Source organism: Geotrypetes seraphini, chromosome 3 (assembly GCF_902459505.1).
Source record: "Geotrypetes seraphini chromosome 3, aGeoSer1.1, whole genome shotgun sequence".
NCBI lineage: Eukaryota > Metazoa > Chordata > Amphibia > Gymnophiona > Dermophiidae > Geotrypetes > Geotrypetes seraphini.
The window spans coordinates 110,579,922-110,601,404 of NC_047086.1; the positions used below are offsets into that span (position 1 = coordinate 110,579,922).

Sequence of the window (21,483 nt, forward strand, 5' to 3'; positions counted from 1 at the left end):
GCTTTCATTGTATGCTAATAGATCTCATGCATATTCATTGGGGGAAATCCTGAAAACCCGACTGGATTGCGGCCCTCGAGGAGGGCCTTTGCCGCCCCTGCATTAAGGCTGTTCTTATGCTTTCTTTTCCACATTCAGAGAAATGTAAGAAACGAAACAAAACCTGTTAGGAACGATCAAACTAGGTCATCTGATTTCTTCCCCTTGTGCGCGGGAGGGACTTAGGACCCTGGGGCAGCCAGTCCCGCTCAGGTAGATCCGGCGCGAGCTCCCGCTCTCGTTCTCTCCCAGGGAGGGCTGCGGAGTGTCGCTGGGTCGCCGGCCCCCGAGCTCATGCCATGGGACTAGCGGCCGCGGCTTCTCGGAGCAGGGCGGCGAGCGAGCCTTGAAGAGCGCCGGACCGAGCGAAAGCCGAGGATGCGTTGCTCGGACGCGTTGTCCTCCCCATCCCCGTCCAAGGCTTTGCTGGGAGGAATCATGTGTCTCGCCGTGTTCAGCCACTTGGCCAAGGCGTCTTCGGAGTTCTCAGGTAGGGCAGAAGCTGCTCTCGAGGCTCTTGCAAAAGGCACAAAAAAAAAAAAGCATCTGTAAACTTTTTTTCTGTCCATTCACTTGACGGTGAGATTCCAGCGTTACTCGTCTGATCGCGCGTTTTCTTAAAGGAAAGTGTGAAACTCTCTCGCTCTTTTCGTAGTCATCGGGATCTGTTACTGCTTTTCATTGATGGGGCAGAATGGACGAACTTTCGCGTCCATAACATGCAGAAAGGTTTGGGAGCTTTTCAGTAGCCCAGTGACAGTGATCGGGCTCTAAAGGTCTCCTCCAACCAGGTGCTCTAGTGTTTTGTACTAAAGGCAGCCAAATCGGGGAAGGGGTAAAACACGGACCCGACGGACCTCGCGGATCTAAACCCGCACGTCCTTAATCTCAGGTCCGTGCCGTTTGTACACGGACCTTAGGGACCTGAGGGGGTAAAACGCGGACCTCGCGGATCTAAACCCGCACGTCCTTAAAAATCTGAGGTCTGTGCCGCTTGTAGTTAAGTTTCTGACTCTGACAGACATCGGTGACATTTTAGCGCTGACGGATCCTAATTCTTTCCCGGGAAGTGGTAAAACACGGACCCGACGGACCTCGCGGATCTAAACCCGCACGTCCTTAAAAATCTGAGGTCTATGCCGTTTGTAGTTAGTTTCTGGCTCTGACAGACCTCGGTGACAATTTAGCGCTGACTGATCCATCTCAGCATAGGGAGGGAAAAGTATTAGGATCCGTCAGCGCTAAAATGTCACCGAGGTCTGTCAGAGCTGATGTACCGGGGCTGCAGGAAACCAGTTTAAAGGATTTGTTTTAGAGCTCTGGCTCTGACAGACCTCGATGACAATTTAGCTCTGACGGATCTGTCTCAGCATAGGGAGGGAAAAGTATTAGGATCCGTCAGCGCTAAAATGTCACCGAGGTCTGTCGGAGCCAGACTAGTGCTGGAGCGGCTCTAAAACGAATCCTTTAAACTGGTTTCCTGCAGCCCCAGTACATCAGCTCTGAGAGACCTCGATGACATTGTAGCGCTGACAGATCCTAATACTTTTCCCTCCCTATGCTGAGATGGTTCAGTCAGCGCTAAATTGTCACCGAGGTCTGTCAGAGCCAGAAACTTAACTACAAGCGGCACAGACCTCAAATTTTTAAGGACGTGCGGGTTTAGATCCGCGAGGTCCGCGTTTTACCCCTCAGGTCCGTAAGGTCCGCGTTTTACCCCTTCCCGCCAAATTGGGCTCAGCCTAGGGAAGGGGTAAAACACGGATCTCGCGGATCTACCCCTTCCCTTCAGCCTTGAGCAGGGGTCTCAAAGTCCCTCCTTGAGGGCCGCAATCCAGTCGGGTTTTCAGGATTTCCCCAATGAATATGCATGAGATCTATGTGCACGCACTGCTTTCAATGCATATTCATTGGGGAAATCCTGAAAACACGACTGGATTGCGGCTCTCAAGGAGGGACTTTGAGACCCCTGATCTGACCCATTAAGGCGGAGATGTTAAAGTCCCTCCAATCCAGTCGGGTTTTCAGGATTTCCCCAATGAATATGCATGAGATCTATGTGCACGCACTGCTTTCAATGCATATTCATTGGGGAAATCCTGAAAACATGACTGGATTGCGGCTCTCAAGGAGGGACTTTGAGACCCCTGATCTGACCCATTAAGGCGGAGATGTTAAAGTCCCTCCAATCCAGTCGGGTTTTCAGGATTTCCCCAATGAATATGCATGAGATCTATGTGCATGCACTGCTTTCAATCCATATTCATTAGGGAAACCCTGAAAACCCGACTGGATTGCGGCCCTCAAGGAGGGACTTTGAGATCCCTGGCCTAGAGCAGAGAGAGTGGTTCCCATAAGACAGGGATGTCAAAATTCCTCCTCGAGGGCCGCAATCCAGTCGGGTTTTCAGGATTTCTGCCCATGAATGTGCGTGAGATCTTTTTGCATGCACTTCTTTCATTGTATGCTAATAGATCTCACGCATATTCATTGGAGAAATCCTGAAAACCCGACTAGATTGCGGCCCCTTGAGGAGGGACCTTGACACCCCTGCCATAAGATGATCACCTTTGATCAGGCAGGTCTGGAAATCTGTGCAGAGCCTCCCAGCTGTATGACTTTTATTAAAGAAGCCACCAGGGTTTAAGTTCTTGCACTGGAGGTAAGGGTTGCTCAGAATCCAGCCATGGCACAAACTGACCAGTGGAAGTTTGGGATTACCTGTCTTCAGCGCTTGCTTCTGGGTACCTCGGTAGGCACATTTGATTCACCCCCTTCACCGTGAAAAAAGCTGGTTTGGGGAGCCCAGTAGTCCACACCTTGCTGTAAACCAGAGGTGTCCAACCTGTGGCCCCGCAAAGCATTTTGTGCGGCCCCGTTTGTGGGCGACGCAGCGTTTTCCTCTGCTGCCCACGGGTGTTTACCGTCTCGCCGGCTCCTTCCTCTGTCTTGCTGCAGCGTTTGCGCTTTTTTTTGCGGCCCCAGAAAACTTTTTGTTCGGCCCATGTGGCCCAGAGAAGCCGAAAGGTTGGACACCCCGGCCTAAACGGTGCATTACGTTGTTTATTTAAACTTCAGCATATAAAGCGTACAAACAGCGCTATTAATCAAACGGTAAAACACAAAGCATAAACATGTCAAATACAGCAAGACCCAAGAACAGGTGCACTGTTGTGTGTTGGAAAGAATATTTTTGTGTGGGTGTATGGGGGGGGGGGGGTTATTGAAAGTGGAGAAGCAGAATACAGTAGGGTCAGTTCTTTGAACCAGAATGGAAAAAAAAAAAAAACTCCAACACACAAGGCATGGAGCTGCTTGTAATTCAGTCCCTCTGGGGAAGGGGGCTGAGAACTGATCAGCTCGGCGATGCCATTCACAGTTGGATGGGAAGTACTGAAGCATTTTCAGGTCCCAGATCTTGGAGAGTCCTGCCTTAGCTCTGCTTTCTTCTTTTAGAAACTCACCAATGGAGTGGGGAGGGGGGGGGGGAAGGAGAAAACGCACACTTAGAGCTCCTTTTACTAAGCCGCGTTAGGGCATTAATGCGGGCGGAATAGCGCACGCTAAATTGCCGCGTGTGCTAGACGCTAACGCCAGCATTGAGCTGGCGTTAGTTCTGGCCGCGTAGCGCGGGTTTAGCGCGCGCTAAAATGCTGCCTGCGCTAAAAAACGCTAACGCTGCTTAGCAAAAGGAGCCCTTAGGAGCTAATCGTCAGCCCTGAGCACTTTTGTCTGTCACCCAGTGTAAGCACGATCCCCCTGCAACCGAGAACATGGGACGAACGATAAAGAGGCCGGTGGCACCTTAAAGATGAATTGTATTTATTGAGGCAGATGCTCTGGCAGGGCTGTTGTTCGAGATGCAGAGGTCCAGGGCATGAAAACCCGTTGACAAGCTGTGTCCTCTTCCGTTTTGTCAGATTTGTGGTCTATAGGGGCTCAGGCAGTAGTGGTCCTGGTTAACACTGGCCCTGAGCTTTGGACAAGGGCTTTTATTGAACAGTGAACAATCCCGGTGCAGAATACAAAAGTGACAGAAGGGGTAAAACGCGGACCTAAACCCGCACGTCCTTAAAAATCTGAGGTCCGGGCCACTTGTAGTTAAGTTTCTGGCTCTGACAGGCCTCGATGACAATTTAGCTCTGACGGATCCGTCTCAGCATAGGGAGGGAAAAGTATTAGGATCCGTCAGCGCTAAAATGTCACCGAGGTCTGTCAGAGCCAGAGACTAAAACCATTCCCCTTAATGAAGTTTTGCAGAAAATCTCTCCTGCAAAAGATACCAGTGGCGGGGACCCGGCCCAACCGTCCGGGCTCTATAAACATTCAATTATTGCCAGCAAAGTAGCCGCGCCACTTTTAGTCTCTGGCTCTGACAGACCTCGGTGACATTTTAGCGCTGACGGATCCTAATACTTTTCCCTCCCTAAGCTGAAAAGGATCCGTCAGCGCTAAATTGTCATCGAGGTCTGTCAGAGCCAGAAACTAACTACAAGTGGCAGATTTTTAAGGACGTGCGGGTTTAGATCTGTGAGGTCCGCGTTTTACCCCTTCCCAAAAGTGACTGTATGCCCGTGTTTTTCATAGGCAGAACTTGTCTCCTCCTATCCATTCTAGATAATATTTGGGGCAATTAAAAGCTAGGTATTTTAGAGGTTCTAGGGAGAGGAGAAGGTACTTGCAAAAGCATGATCGACTCGCCCTGATTGTGTACGTATATCTTCATTGGTTGCTTTTAGAGGCCTGAATTCAAAATCAAGTCTGCTGTTTTGTCTTTAAAATTCTACCTGAACTTGTACCAGCATATATGATCTTTTTTTCTTTCTTTTCCATAGTCTAATACAGGGGTAGGGAACTCCGGTCCTCGAGAGCCGTATTCCAATCGGGTTTTCAGGATTTCCCCAATGAATATGCATTGAAAGAGGTGCATGCAAATAGATCTCATGCATATTCATTGGGGAAATCCTGAAAACCCAACTGGAATACGGCTCTCGAGGACCGGAGTTTCCTACCCCTGGTCTAAGAGAACATTACAGTCAAATAATTGTGCGACATTATATTTTCCTGAAACTAAGGGCTCCTTTTACTAAGCCGTGTTAGGGCTATAACGCGTGGAATAGTACGCAGTACATTGCCACGCGCACTAGACCGTAATGCCAGCATTGAGCTGGCGTTAGTTCTAGAAGCGTAGTGCACAGTAATTTCCTGCGTGCGCTAAAAACGCTAGCGCACCTTAGTTAAAGGAACCCTAAAAGAACATTAGTATTTGGTTATTAATCAACACGTATATGGAATATTCCCTCCTTTTTCATTGAGAAACAGTTATTTATCTTTGTTGTGATTTGAAAACGTTTTAGTTGAACATTTTTTTTTTCTTGCAATTTTGTTGCTTTAAACTGTAGAAATTTTTAGAAATGACTACGCCCAATCTATGTTTCTGCGTTTTTGCAATCTGTCTTGAGATCGCAGGGCTAACGAAGGGTTGGCAACCCAGTCGGGTTTCAAGATTTCTACTATGAATATGCATGAGATCTATATGCATACAGTGGAAGCAGCACAATGCAAATCAACTTCACCCGTATTTCTTGTGGAAAAATTGAAAATTGGACAGAGTTGTGGCCCTCAATAACTGTGGTTGCCCACTGCTGGGCTAAAGAATAGGCTTTTACTATGCTACAGTAGAGGTTTGCGCCCTGGCTCCGAAGCACATAAAATTCCTATGAGCAGGTTGGAGCATTTAGCGCTCTGGGCCACAGTAGAAACCTCTAAGGGCCTCTATGCATTATCTGGAATTAGAGTGTAGGCTCTCATCTACCCAGACCCAAGGCTGCTCTAGCAGGGGCCTTTAAACTGTCCTTCATTTAGGAGAGAAAGGGAGTTAGGCAGAACAAGGACTAAGAGACAGTCTTATGAGGAAAGCGTCAGATTAAACCGGGTAACTATTGCAGTAAAAGTGGCCAGGAATGTCTCAACACATGCTTTGATTTGTCAAGGAGAGAAGGACAAGTGACTCTTGAGCTCTGCACTTCCTAACCCAGCAGTTTTTCCTTGGTGTTCTGCTTTGTAAGTTATGCCCTAGCTTTGGGTGAGTGCATCTGGTGCGCCTCTAGTAACAATGTGATTCATTGATGTGACTGGCCTCCAGGACTCTCACTTTTGCATTGGAATGTAGAGACTTGCAAGGGATTGCCAACTTGGCCAGCAAGGAGTGCTGTGAGAACCTAGTGCTTTGAAATAAGTCATTAAGTAGCTAGGAAGCCAGCTAAACAGGTTACTGTGGAAAGCCAAGTGGAAGTTTCACAGCTTGCACTGAAAAGAAAAATTGATTGAATATAAGATCACTGTTTTTTTTTTTTGTTTTTTTTTTTTAACACCGTGTACTATGTAATCTGAGATGCAGAAATGAAAATTTCTTTTGTATAAGGCCTTTACTGGAATGGTAACTATGGTATGCCAACGGCTTTGAGGTTGCTGTAATGACAGTGTGATAATTCTTTAAAAGTTATATCTGACACTTCTTACGAGGCCTAGCATTGTGAATAAAAACAGAAGGCACAAGATTTTGTGAAGCCTATTTTAATATTAACTCTGTACTGACTTGCAGGATATGTTACTGGAAGAAAAGTCATCTTGAGCTGCCTCACCTTGTATACCATCTAAATGAGGGCTGCCCAATTCCAGTCCTCGAGATCTACTGGCAGGCCAGGTTTTCAGGATATCCACAATGAATATGCATGAGAGAGATTTGCATACCAAGAAGGCAGTGCAGGCACATCTCTCTCTTGCATATTCATTGTGGATAACCTAAAAACCTGGCCTGCAGTAGATCTCGAGGACTGGAATTGAGCAGCCCTGGTCTAAATAATTCTCTCTTTGACATCCATTCTTATAAGTATATTCTGTATAAAAATGCAAGTTTTAATTTCCTTAAGCTAGGGACTTGTACGGCTTGTATGACTTGTGTTGCTACACCGGTTGCAATTAAGAAGTAAACGTAAGTCACAGACCATTGTCTCCTCTCATTGGTGGTAGCGAAGCAGGTGGGATAGGGGGCAGCAGTGAGCAAGTCGTACAGAGTGCATCCATTCCATAGCCCCAATTTGATCTCTTTCAGAGCAGCAGCGCTAACTTGATTCTTAGATGTCAACTTGTGTGTCTCTTGACTGCATTTCTTCCTGTGTTGCACTTATGGCTAGATTTTCATTCTTTGTTCCTCGCCTTTTCTCCAAACATATTTGGATCACTTTTTGTAAATATGGTTTCTGGACTATAAAACATTTCTGCATCTCCTCCTTCCTCAAATAAACTTTGTGCTGTAGCTCTGCCTTCCAGGTTCCACTGTAATGCGGACATTTTGTTTCTGATCACAGTCGCACACTGACTTCTGATTTACTTGGGTTTATAATGTGGGGATTGAATAAGGAGGAAACTTGTTTGAAAACCATAAAAACTGATAGATAACAGGAAGAAAAGGCTTTTGTTTTTAGGAGCTGGTTGAATTATCTTAAACTGTTTGTAATACCATAGTTGACAGTACAGATTGTTTCAATGTAGAATAGCTAGAGATTTATGCTTGCACTCATAAAGATGCTTCTTTCCTATTTGGATTTCTTTACTGGCTTCTTATACATTGATTACCTGGGTGTGTCTTCTACTAATTGTTGTTAAAAGCTTGGTCTGTGACCTGGAAACTGAACATTTAACTTTCTCTGTACTAACAGGTTTCAACACTAACAGAGAACAAGCATTGCATGTCAATTTTAACATGTTGCCAGGGCCAGTCTTAGCAATTGTGGGGCCCTGTGTGGACCGGTTTGAAGAGTTCCCACTTGGAGATTATGATTTCAAATGAAGTGCTAGGGATTTATTTAAACAAAGAGAGAAAGAGATAATGGTTACTGCAGATGGGCAGACTGGATGGGCCATTTGGCCTTTATCTGCCATCATGTTTCTATAAGGAAATACTTTTTTACAGAAAGGGTGGTAGATGCGTCGGAGGAGAAGCTTCTGCCCACAAACGCACTCGACTGCACGTACGCTTCGGCGGCTTTCAATAAGTCTGCAACCTTAAAACATGCTGCGAAGGTAAGGGGGAGGGAGGGAGATAGATAGATTTGGGTGGGTGGGGAGGTAGGAAGGAGGGAGGGGGGCTGCGTGCGTTCCCTCCCTTAACTGTGGGATCAAGGCCATTCAGCACTCTACAGGGCGGTGGATGGCCTTGTCCCCGTACCTGCGGTAAGCACCTTTCCCCCCTCCACCGTTTTGGCGGGTTACCCGTGGCTACTTGCGGCTAGCCGCAGGTAACATCCACCGTGTCATTCTCTAGTAGAGAGTGTGAGCCAGCCAAAACCTACTGTACCATCATATAGGTCAGTGTTTCTCAACTCAGTCCTGGAGTACCCCCTGGCCAGTCAGATTTTCAAGATAGCCACAATGAATATGCATGAAAGAAATATGCATATAATGGAAGCAGTGTATGCAAATCAAGTTTATGCATATTCACTGTGGATATCCTGAAATCCCGACTGGCCAGAGGGGTACTCAAGGACTGAGTTGAGAAACACTGATATAGGTGACACCTGCAGGCATAAGTGTAGTGTACAGTTGGGTCCAGTAGGTTTTCAGGGGCTCACTATATACCATAAGGGAGTTTACAGTGATATGTGTACCTGGGACATTTGATGAGATGTTCACTGCAGTGCCCCTAAAGTGCCCCACTGCTCTCCTGGGACGTGTGTGGCCAATCTACAATGGCTTGTTTTGTGCATTTTTCGTTTGGATGTACAGTGGTGCCTCGCATAACGAACGCCTCGCACAGCGAACGCTGCACACAACGAACTTCATGTCTTGCTTCCTACAACGAACTTCGTTTCACACAACGAAGTCGCCCGAGCTGCATCCTTCCGCGCAGGCACTGCGCTTAACTGCCCTCTCTCCGCCTGGCTCCCTGTGCAGTGGCGGACCGTCGGCTCGCAGGGGCCCGGCGCCTACTACTGATGCGTTGGGGGGGGGGGGGCGGAGCTACTCTCGCCGCTTCCCCGATGCTAGAAAAAAAAATAAAAATGAACAGTTAAGTCCCAGTTTTTGCCGCTGAGACTCTGCCCTCTCTCACTGTAAAATTAGACTCTACTTAGTCTGTCTTTAAATTTAAAAAATGTGTGTTGTTTTAAAAAACAATTATGTTTTTAGATGTATCTAAATAAAAATAATAACAAATTTATCTTTTTTTATGTCATCTTAGCATATTTTATGCTACAGAACGAATTATTTTTTTTAACATGTATTGTTATGGGAAAACGCGTTTCACATAACGAACTTTTCGCATAACAAACTTGCTCCTGGAACCAATTAAGTTCGTTGTGTGAGGCACCACTGTATTCTCTTTCGAAAGAAGGTAAAAAAACCCGGATCTTTTCCAGATAAGCCCCGCCAAAAAGTTAACCCCCGCCACCCAAAAAAAATTATAAAAAGAGGCGCGATCTGTAGAAAGTAAAGTGTGTGGGGGGGGGTTCCCCCCCCCCGCCCCCCCCCCCGTCGGAGCCCTTAAAAAAAATGGTCGACAGTTTATCCTATTTTTTTATAATGTTAAGTTTCATATCCTCTTTTTTATAATCTTTTTTGGGTGCTCCGACGGGGGGGGGGGGGGCGTGGAGGGAGAACCCTCCCACTTTACTTTATATACATCGCGCCGTGTTGTGGGGCCGTTGTGCTGAGAACTTCACTGGTTAAGGTTGCGTGCGCTGGCAAAAGGTGGCGGGGCTTAACTTTCGGTGCGTCCACTTTTTCCAAGATCCAAAAAAAACAACAAAAGATTGACACACTGAGGTAAACATGTCTAGAAAAAAAGATGTAAAAAATGACCATTTTCTCTACTCGATTTTTGAACTCGCTTCACAAAACATCCAAACTCGGACTGAGATGTATCACTTATTACAGTGAATTAGAAATAAAACATTAGCTTATATTTAAACAACATTTTATTAAAATAGGTTAAATATATTAACATTATGTTCTGGTAGAAATATGCCAGTGGTATAGGGGGAGGAATATGGAATGTCAGTGCTGAGAAGCACAACTGCCATGGGGGAGGGGAAAGAGAGGGAAAGGGAAAAGATGCTTTAACTTTTGACCAGCTACCAGGTGCAAAGATGACTCAATTAGGTGCAGGTCCCTGTGTGGCTGCCCCTGTGGCCCCCGCTTAAGACTGGCCCTGCATGTTGTGTATTAAACACAAACCCCTTAATGAGATGCAGAATGCTGTTGCATTAAAACACATATGTTAAGTTGTCGTAACGAAGCAGTGTTCTGCATTTAGCATCTGTGGCCCACGTTGACCTGCAGGAGACCTAACAGGAGAAGGCGAGGGGGAGGGTTCATCAGTACTGGGCATCTCTGCCACCCACCACTAATAAAAATCCAGGTTTTGATACTGCAAACACACCCTGGAACAAAAAAAAAATCATAGCCTCGAACCCTAGTCTTTAAAATGGCCTCCAAAATTTTCACCCACTCCCAGTTTGCTTAATCTTTGCCATCAGCAAAGAGCTGATTTTTCCTCCCTCCAGCAGGAGTGCCAAATCCAAAATGATACCGCTGATACTCTGATCCCCTTCTAAAGGCAGTGCAGCCGTTTGGATTTAGCTCTGCTTGCAGGTAAGAGAGAAACCATTCACTGCTACCACTTAAAATTTATGGGACTTTTACTAGTGAATAGTGGTGTAGTCACAAATTCAGACCTCAGTATCTATCCTGGAAGATACGCTCCAATCTTCAGTCACACCCTCCCCACTTAAGATTGTACGTGATAATTCAGACTTAATACTGCTACTACTATTTACTATTTCTATAGTGCTACCAGACCCACACAGTGCTATACATTAAACACGCAAGAGACAGTCCCTGCTTGAAAGTTATGACAGAGACAGTGGACAAAATGGTGAATCAATATAAGCTGCTCATGTTGAGAAAAGCAAAGGGATGAAGGGGTAGAGAGAGGGTAGAGGATTACAGCTGGAATGATAGACAGATATGGTACTTTAATCTAATATTTTTGTGTTGCACAAACCAAGTCAGGCTCTAGGCAACTTTTAAGAGAAGAAGAGTAGCTGGGTCATATGAGAGGGGCGGGGAAAGATAAGGGGGGAGGGGAAGAAAAGCCTAGTCATACTAAGTAAGAGAGCATGTGCGAGCGTAGAGTTAGATTGTCAAAGCCTAGAGTTTTCAGTTTCTTCTGGAAAAGAGGGTGGTTGGCTTCTGTTCTTATTGTCTCTGTGAGTTCATTCCAAGTCTTGACTCCTAAGAAGGTGAACATGGATGCATGTCGGTAGCAAAAATCTCATGCATGAATACAGGATGTCCGGGGCGGTGCTTGGAGAGATCTCCAAGGAAAGGGACTTGGGAGTTCTGATCGACAAGTCAATGAAGCCGTCCGCACAATGTGTGGCGTTGGCGTAAAGAGCGAACAGAATACTAGGAATGATAAAGAAAGGGATCACGAACAGATCGGAGAAGGTTATCATGCCGCTGTACCGGCCCATGGTACGCCCTCACCATGAGTACTGCGTACAGCACTGGTTGCTGTACATGAAGAAGGACACGGTACTACTCAAAAGGGTCCAGAGAAGAGTGACTAAGATGGTTAAGGGGTTGGAGGAGCTGCCGTACAGCGAAAGATTAGAGAAACTGGGCCTCTTCTCCCTTAAACAGAGAAGATTGAAAGGGGACATGATTGAAACATTCAAGGTACTGAAGGGGATAGACTTAGTAGAAAAGGACAGGTTGTTCATCTTCTCCAATGTAGGGCGAACGATAGGGCACTCTCTAAAGTTGAAAGGGGATAGATTCCGTACAAACGTAAGGAAGTTCTTTTTCACCCAGAGAGTGGTAGAAAACTGGAACACTCTTCCAGAGGCTGTTATAGGGGAAAACACCCTCCAGGGATTCAAGACAAAGTTAGACAACTTCCTGCTGATCAAGAACGTGCGGTGGTAGGGCTAGTCTCAGTTAGGGTGCTGGTCTTCGACCAGAAGGCCGCCGCGTGAGCAGACTGCTGGGCATGATGGACCACTGGTCTGACCCAGCAGCGGCAATTCTTATGTTCTTATGTTGGAAGATTGTTCTGTACTTGAGGTTTTTTGTCGACAAACATATTAGATTAGATTAAAGTACCATATTTGTCTATCATTCCAGCTGTAATCCTCTACGTAGTTGGTAGGATTAGGATTTAAATGCAACTTCGAAAAAGTGGGTTTTCAGCCTGGATTTGAATACCAGAGACAGAGCCCGATGTACCGAGTCAGGCAGGTTGTTCTAGGCAGACAGCGCAACAAGGCAAAAAGAGTGAAAGTCTGAATATAGTGCTCCCATGCGGTTGAAGGATATGACAGTGGGGTTTGTTTGACATCTGATAACATTTTGTGACATTCTGTACAACGCTGCAGTGGGATCAGAGATCAGAAATAGAGAATGACATGGTGACAAAATTCATCACCGTTCCCGTCCCCGAGGATAACCGTGGGAGATAATTCCATGTCATTTTTTTAGTGTCTATTTCAACCTCGGTCCTTCTACACCAGCATTCTTCAAAGCAAAGCTTGCGTGTCAGTGGCTGTGCTTATGTGAGCCAAGGATAATGAAGCCATTGTGACATCACTGATGTGATTGGCTCTTAGGCACTGGTGGAATGAAGCATTATGACATCACAATATCTACTCTGGATACCAGAAACTGTCATTCTGTAATGTCTGTTTCAACCTCAGTCCTTCTACACCAGCATTCTTCAAAGCAAAGCTTGCGGGTCAGTGGTTGTGCCCAATTATACTCTGATTTTTCCCTCTCTCCTTAAAGAATGACATGAAGATGGTTTCCCGCGGTTATCCGCGGGGACGGGAACGGTGATGAATTTTGTCACCGTGTCATTCTCTAAACACTGGAAACAAAGCCCCTTTGTTGTCAGGTGGGATGGCACCAGTAGTTACTGCCCCCAGTGTTCACTTGCTGTTCTTGTTCTGTCTTCTGCTGTCTTTCCCAGCCTCTTTGATGCTCTGCGTGCAAATGTAATGTAATGTAATTTATTTCTTATATACCGCTACATCCGTTAGGTTCTAAGCGGTTTGAAGAAAATATACATTAAGATTATAAATGAGAAGTAAGAAGGTACTTAAAAAATTCCCTTACTGTCCCGAAGGCTCACAATCTAACTATTTCCACCACTTGTAATGTGCAAGTTTTGCCCATGCTGCACCCCAAATGGGTCAATGCAGCAAAGCGTGCTAAGGCATATGCACAGGTTAGCTTGGCTTTTGCGCATGAGTTAACTGCATGAGCCTTGGGTAAACATTAGAACCCAGCACATTTATGTTACTTATTCTTTATTGCATTTCGGTTTAAGATAATAACAATCATATGCAATCAACAGTATCCAACTTATAACAAATCGCTTAAGAAATAATATAATAAGGTAAATTAGACATGTTTCAACTGTTTGTTAGTCCACAATAAAGTGAAGGAGGAGTTTCATAAAGATCGAAGACTAATTTTACTCCCTCACTTATTAAGGAAACAGACAGACAGACAGACAATTTTTTTTTTTTCTCTTTCTTCCTTTCTTTTTTTCTTCCCCTTCCTTGAGCTATTTTTACCTTTAATGTTTATTTTCTTCTACAAACAAATTGTAACTTTCCCCCTTAACCCTCATGGCTCATGTATGTTAACCCAGTATGTTTTTTTAAATTTAAAGTCAGTGTATTTGTATTGCTATTTTACTTGAATTGTACATCGCTTAGATATTTAATAAGCGATTTATCAAGCACTAATAAAACTTGAAACTTGAAGTGGACCTAACCTAAATTTCTATCTTCGAGCATTCATTCCTGGCTATTGACAGGGGTACTTGCAGACCTCGCCTCATTTTCCAAAATAAATCTCGTCATCTGCACCTAGCTCCCTTGAAATTAATCAAACATTTAGAGGAAAACCTTACTACAAAAGTGGCTCCCAGTTTTAAAACCTGGGGGCTCAGTAGCAAAAATTGTTTCCTCTTTTTTGGGTTAGTCTGGACACATCTGGATACATTCTTATTTTTTTGATTTAAAAACAAAACATCTTTATATTTGAAAAAGAGCACAGCACATTTAAATCCATGCTAATGAAACTATTTGCTATTCTGTGCAGATATAGAAAAGTGCGTAGAAGAGGAGAAGACTGCATGAAATGCTAGATTTCAACACAAGGTCTGAAGAGAAGTCAAAGTTTAACCAGTTCTTCTTTGGCCAGCATTAGTGAGGATTTCATGCCTCTGTTGCCCCTTTATTGTAAGCATATAAGAGCTACAACATATTTAGGGCTTACAGGGAAATACTTTTAAAACCAATAGAAGGAAATATTTTTTCACTTAGACAATAGTTAACCCTTTCAGGACCATAAGGATCGTAGGCCAATTTTTGTGGTTTTGACGACATTTTTATGGTAAAAAGGGCTTGCAGATGCCAAAAAATTGATTTGTTTTGTGAAATATCATTATTTTTATTTAAAAAATCACACTTCTGGCTTATGGACAGTGTGGCAAGTGAATCTTCTCGTCAATCTGGCAACGACGCTAATGAATGAATGTCGGAACCAGTTTGTTTACATAAAGGCAGTATCATATGGACTCCGTACATATCAAATTTAGAACTGTAGACTATCCCAATCAAAATTTATAGGATTTTAAAGTTATGGGACAAATATGTCCCTTGGTCCTGAAAGGGTTAAGCTCTAGAACACGTTGACAGAGGTTGTGGTAAGAGCGGTCAATGTAGCTGGTTTAAAGAAAGGTTTGGATAATTTCCTGGAGGAAAAAGTCCATAGTCTGTTATTGAGACAAATCAACAAAACAAAGTGGGAAGGTCGAGATGTTCCAGTAGGGGGTCTTTATTGTCAGTAACATAAAAACATTGAGCGACCCAATGCTGCACGCGTTTCGGTACTCCTCAGGAGTCTTGAAATTTGTTGTTCAAAAACCAAACAGTTATGTTTTAAAGGTACATTTTGAAAAAAAATGTCGCTGGTGCACTGTTGCAGAGGTATTTACTGAGTTGATCCTTGCAGTAAAGCCCTCTGCAACAGTGAACCAGCGGCATTGTTTACAAAATGTACCTTTAAAACATAACTGTTTGGTTCTTTTTTTTTTTTTTTTTTTAATATATCTTAATTAGATTTTCAAACTACAATTGTGCAATATAAAATATCGCAAGACAAACACAATAAACTTTCAGACATTAACATACAATTAAATTTTCCCCCACCCTCCCACCCAATACTCCAATAAAATAAAACCCACAAGAAATCCATATATACCCTGAATCAAGTTCCAATGCAACTCCCTTCCCCCACTCCCCCCAACCCACCCTGGATGTGTATGTTTAAAAGTCTATAAAATAAAATCAATTATTCTTCCTTACAAAATTTAGCCAATGGCTCCCAAACATCCATAAACTTCCTGCAACGTCCTTGCTGTATAGCCTTTGGTTCTTGACCAACAAATTTCAAGACTCCAGAGGAAGGTACCCTGAGTACCGAAACGCGTGCAGTGAGTCGCTCAATGTTTTTATGTTACTGACAATAAAGACCCCTACTGGAACATTTCGACCTTTCCACTTTGTTTTGTTTGTTTGATTGCTTCTGTGCGGATTTCCTGCCGCTTCTAGTGGTGCTATTATTTATTTATTTTAAAAAAATCTTTATTAATTTTCAAAACTTTGTCAGTGCCATACAATTAATTAACAGCACCTTGTAAGAGAATATTGTTTAAGCCTATTGTCCTTAATATACAATTAATTTAGACATAAACACTACAAAGAAGGCCCTTTAAATACACAATTAATTCATAAAACAATCATTTTTCTCCCCCATCCCCAAGCTAATGAAAACATATTATGGAATTAAATATTATAATTAATTAATTTTAGTAATCGGAATACCTTTCCCTCCCCCCACCCACCCTGGATGTGCAAGGAAATCTACTACAAGGAGAGATACATGACGGTTAGTGCGATTCAACAAATGCAGTCAATGGGCACCACACCCTGTTAAATGTATTACTAAACCCCAAACACTCCGCATTCATTCTCTCATATACCACTTATAAGTGGTACAAACATTCGCCCACCAAAATGTGTAGTTAAGTCTGTCGTAATTCTTCCAGTTTCGTGTAATCATTTGGATAGCTAGTCCCGTCATAATCAAGAAAAGACGGCTTTTATATTTATCCAAAGAAGGCTTAAGATGTAATATCGTACCACAAATTATGGCTTCATAAGTTAACGGAATTGTTGATTCAAGAACAGGATTAATTTGTCCCCAAACTGACTTCTAGAAATTAAGTATCCATGGACAAAAATATAACAGATGATCCAAAATCCCAATATCACTATGACATTGGCCAGCATCTATTAGACTTAGAATTGTCTAGTTTTTGTAAACGAACTGGGGTCCAACAAATCCTATGTAATAAAAATAACCAAGTTTGTCTCATAGATGCTGATGCTGTACATTTCAACCTCCAAGTCCTAGTGGTGCTGTTATTGAGACGGACGTGGGGGAAGCCACTGCTTGCCCTGGATTGGTAGCATGGAATGTTGCTACTGTTTGGGGTTCCGGAATCTTTTGTTACTCGTTGGGAGTCAAGAATCTTGCTATTTTTTAGGATTCTGAATGGAATGTTGCTACTCCTTGGGTTTTGGCCAGGTACTAGTGACCTAGATTGGCCACCGTGAGAATGGGCTACTGGGCTTGATGGACCATTGGGGACGCCTAAATGTTATGATGCCAAGCACTGCCTAAGCATGCTTAGGTGGCGCTAAGCGTGATTCTATAATGGGTGCCTAAGTTTTATAGAATCGGTGCCAATATCAGTGCCTAACTTCAGGCGGATTTTATAGAATCAGAGCTGCAGTGTTATAGAATACCACATAGCAAGATTTGTGCACAAATCCCAATTGTTGCCAATTAACATAGATTGTTAGCACCCAATTATTGCTGTTAATTGGATCATTAACAAATTAAGGGGTGCTAACTGATATAGCGCATGCTAATCCATTTAGTGCGCACTGAATGCTAAGGCGCCCTTAGACTATAATGGACGTGTTAGCATTTAGCGTGTGCTAATCTTCAGCGGACACTAAATCGATTAGCGTGCGCTAAATCTGTTAGTGCGCACTAAATCGGTTAGCGCACCTTAGTAAAACGACTCCTAAGTAGTGCGCACTTCTCAGGACTGCACCCAAGTTTAGGTGCACAACTTTGGGTGCCATATATAGAACCAAGGAGTACGTACAAATTGTCATGTTACGTTTTCTGAACAGGATGTGGCAGCAGGATATGTTAAATAATATGATTATTTCATGGCCAGTGAGATAGATAGGAAGAGTGATATGAGATATTTGAAAAGGTAACATAAGATTGGATTGCACTTTATATTTTGCATGTTAAGTAACAATTCGTAGATCTAACAGTGGATTGAATAAAACCTGCTGTATCCATTAATGGGTTAAATTGAGCATGCTCACTGGTAACATTAGAACCCTTGCAGCTTTTATGTTTTAAGACCCTGAGGGGAGGCACCTATTTTTCTTTAAGAATAGTAGATTTTTAAATGTAAGTCTTCTTTGTTACCTGTGTGCTAATTGGGTCTCTATGTTTATTCAAGCTGCTGTGAGGTAAAGTTAGAAAGAGACCAGTTCCCTTCTTGATTGCATTTAATCAGCCCATAATAAAGGCAATTTGTTTGACAAGTCCATTCACAGAGTTATCAGGGGAATCTACATACTAACGGCTTCTGAATGGAGTTTAAATAGACTTTGATATTGAGTTTGAAGATGTGAATGGGATCCCTAGTGGTGGGTGGGAGGTCTATTGTTCTGATGTGTTGAAAGCTGTTGGCCTTTGTTAACTGAAGGGAAAGGCAGACAGCATTCCAGTTCCTGGATCCTGGCTGACAGTGTACAATGAAGTTCTTCTTACCAAGAACTAGGGAAAAATGAAAAATTGGACAAAAGAGAAAATGTTTGATAAGGCAACAGAGCTGCCGACTAGCTTCTTTTGATCGGTTCGGATGTTATTTCCCTTCTCCTGAGCCGTTTTGGATTTGTCGTTAATTTTTTTTATTTTTTTAATTTTATATTTATTAAAACTTTGAAAAATTTGTAAGCATCCACTTGAAACTGAAATTTTAAGGGGGGCGGGACGCCACAACTACATAATTAAAAGTAAACAGTACAAAAAAAAAATAAGAGAATGCCCCCGCTGATAAATTTAATTCACAGTTAATACGATAAGAACATAAGAACATAAGAAATGCCTCCGCTGGGTCAGACCTAAGGTCCATCGCGCCCAGCAGTCCGCTCATGCGGCAGCCCAACAGGTCCAGGACCTGTGCAGTAAACCTCTATCTATATCCCTCTATCCCCTTTTCCAGCAGGAATTTGTCCAATCCTTTCTTAAACCCCAGGACCGTACTCTGCCCTATAACGTCCTCTGGAAGTGCATTCCAGGTGTCCACCACACGTTGTGTAAAGAAAAACTTCCTAGCATTCGTTTTGAATCTGTCCCCTTTCAACTTTTCCGAATGCCCTCTTGTTTTTTTATTTTCTGAAAGTTTGAAGAATCTGTCCCTCTCTACTCTCTCTATGCCCTTCATGATCTTGTAAGTCTCTATCATATCCCCTCTAAGTCTTCTCTTCTCCAGGGAAAAGAGTCCCAATTTTTCCAATCTCTCAGCGTATGAAAGGCTTTCCATCCCCTTAATCAGTTGTGTCGCTCTCCTCTGAACTCTCTCGAGTAACACCATATCCTTCTTAAGGTACGGCGACCAATACTGGACGCAGTACTCTAGATGCGGACGCACCATTGCCCGGTACAGCAGCAGGATAACTTCTTTCGTTCTGGTTGTAGAAATATATAAGTAAAGTTTAAATAATAAAAACTTATGCAATAATCTTCCATGCATCTATCCTTCAGAATCAGATTGGTAGAGGAGTAACTATGGAAACAGATACTTTCTTTAAATCAAGAAAAGATGGGCGCTGAAAAGTTCTCACCCCAACCAACCAACTTTCTAAATTCTGAGCGTTGTTTTGCCACTGTAGCTGAAAAGAGTGTTATCTTATTTCATTAAGTGCCGATTTGGAAAAATGAAATTCTGTGTTTTGACATTGTTTCAGGACATTGATGGAACCATATCCATGCCTTTCTCTTCTTGGTTGGGCAGAGAACGTTTTAGTACCCCCTCATAAATGGTCTGGGGCATAGAAAATATTTTTAACCCGAGAATAATTAATTAAGCATTTGTAGGGATAAGGGAGGAAGAACTTAGCATCCCATGACAGTCTATTCGTTGCTTAGAAAGAAACAATTTCTATCAGTCCTGTGTCATACTCTCTATCCCTCCCTTCCCCCAAAACCATTTTGGTTGATATTAAAAATGATTCAGCTGGCCAGAAATGGTTAATCATTTGTTCGAGGCTATCTACTAAGGCCTCCTTTTATCAAGGTGCGTTAGCGGGGTTAGCGCGCTGGACATTTCATCACGCGCTAACCCCCGCGGCAAGCCAAAAAACGAACGCCTCATCAATGGAGGTGTTAGCGACTAGCACGGCAGGCGGTTTAACGCGTGCTATTCCGCGCGTTATACCCCTACCGCACCTTGATAAAAGGAGCCCTAAGTTTCAGCAGCTCTTAACAGGTTATTGCCACTGAAAATTAGTGGCTGGCAGCTAAATGAAAACCAGACTATTTTGAGGGTGTTCCAGGGGCAGAGTCAGCACTCGGCACTTTGCTGGTTAAGTGCCTGAATTCAGCACATAACTAGCTAGAATAACTGTATAAATGGGACAGCATAAAACACAATGCTATCTTTATGCAGTAACGAGAGGGCACTCACTAAAGTTAAAAGGGGATAGATTCCGTACAAACTTAAGGAAGTTCTTCTTCACTCAGAGAGTGGTAGAAATCTGGAATGCTTTTTCAGAGGCTGTTATAGGGGAAAGCACCCTTCAGGGATTCAAGAAAAGGTTAGATAAGCTCCTGCTGGACCAGAACATATGCAGGTAAGGCTAAACTAAAATAGGGCATTGGTCTTTGACCTAAGGGCCGCCGCATGAGCGGACTGCTCTACACGATGGACCACTGGTCTGACCCAGTAGCGGCAAGTCTTATGTTCTTATGACTTAACAGGCTATGTTTTAGCTAGTTCTGGAAAAACTGGATGTTATTCAGTGCCAAAGTCTAGCTATGGCCTAGCATTGAAAGGGAAAGTGGATGGGATTTTATTTACCACCTTTCTGTGGTTTATATATTATGAATATCTATTATCTAAATAGTCCCATATATAAGAGAAGGTGTATGACACCAGTAGTTAGACTATATTTAGGAAAAGACCTCAGTAACGGAGCCCACGCACAGTCGTTTTTCCCATATATAAGAGAAGGTGTATGACACCAGTAGTTAGACTATCCCATATATAAGGGAAAAACGACTGTGCGTGGGCTCCGTTACTGAGGTCTTTTCCTAAATATAGTCTAACTACTGGTGTCATACACCTTCTCTTATATATGGGACTATTTAGATAATAGATATTTGTGATTTCCTTCCCATTAGGGGACTTTACTATAGTGTAGTTTATATATTATGTACATGTACTTATTTTGTACCGGGGGCAAAGGAGGATTAAATGACTTTCCTAGAGGTACAAGAGTTGCAGTGGGAATTGAATCCAGTTCACCTGGTTTTCAGGCCAAAGCACTAACCAGTAGACTCCTCCTCCACTTCTTGAATAGTGGCTGAATACTGACGCCATTGTATACCGTATTTAAAACTTTCACAAGGTACTTCTTCCATGTTTTCAGTGAGGTCTAACCCAGTACTTTTGGAAAATTTAATCCTCTAATATTGCAACATTTAGAATTATTTCTCATTTGCTCTAATTTTCTAAGACGGATAATCATGTCATGAACTAGGACATTAATAGTTGACTCTCATGGCTTCCTTAGTATCATTGTCTAGAATCTCAATGTGTTGTAAATGACCTTTGTTAAGATCCTCTTGCCTATTAGCCAGTTCAGAGGCAGTAGTTACAAGAGAGCTTAAATTTTGAAGAATAATTCAAACACTTTGTAAGGAAGCTTCAGGGGTAGAGCCAGGTGTTGAAGTACACTCTCTTTTGAAGTTCCAATCGGACTCCCTGAAGCTTTATTCTGAGTTGAAGTTGATATATCACTCAAAGTATTACACTGTTGCAAAGAGCCAGGTGTCTCGGGAAGCCTTGCTGAGGTATCTTCCAAAGATTTCAAACCAGCAAGGACATTCTGACTCTTCACTGAGTCCTCCATGGAAACCATTGATATTGAAATGCTGATCCTACATCCAGACAGGCTGCCTCATCTAGGAGAGATGTGAGGCCATGCAGGT

The 21,483-nt window shown here is 43.3% G+C and overlaps 1 protein-coding gene across 2 annotated transcripts in view; it reads left to right on the forward strand.

The window, feature by feature from the left end:
• The first annotated feature begins 272 nt into the window (after window positions 1-272).
• The window catches only part of EVA1A (eva-1 homolog A, regulator of programmed cell death), a 552,387-nt gene continuing 531,176 nt past the window's right edge, over window positions 273-21,483 (forward strand). For both annotated transcript variants that reach the window (XM_033939410.1, XM_033939411.1), the window contains exon 1: window positions 273-529. In XM_033939410.1, the coding sequence (XP_033795301.1) occupies window positions 418-529 (112 nt within the window). In that variant the 5' untranslated portion in view covers window positions 273-417. The remainder of the gene's footprint in view (window positions 530-21,483) is intronic.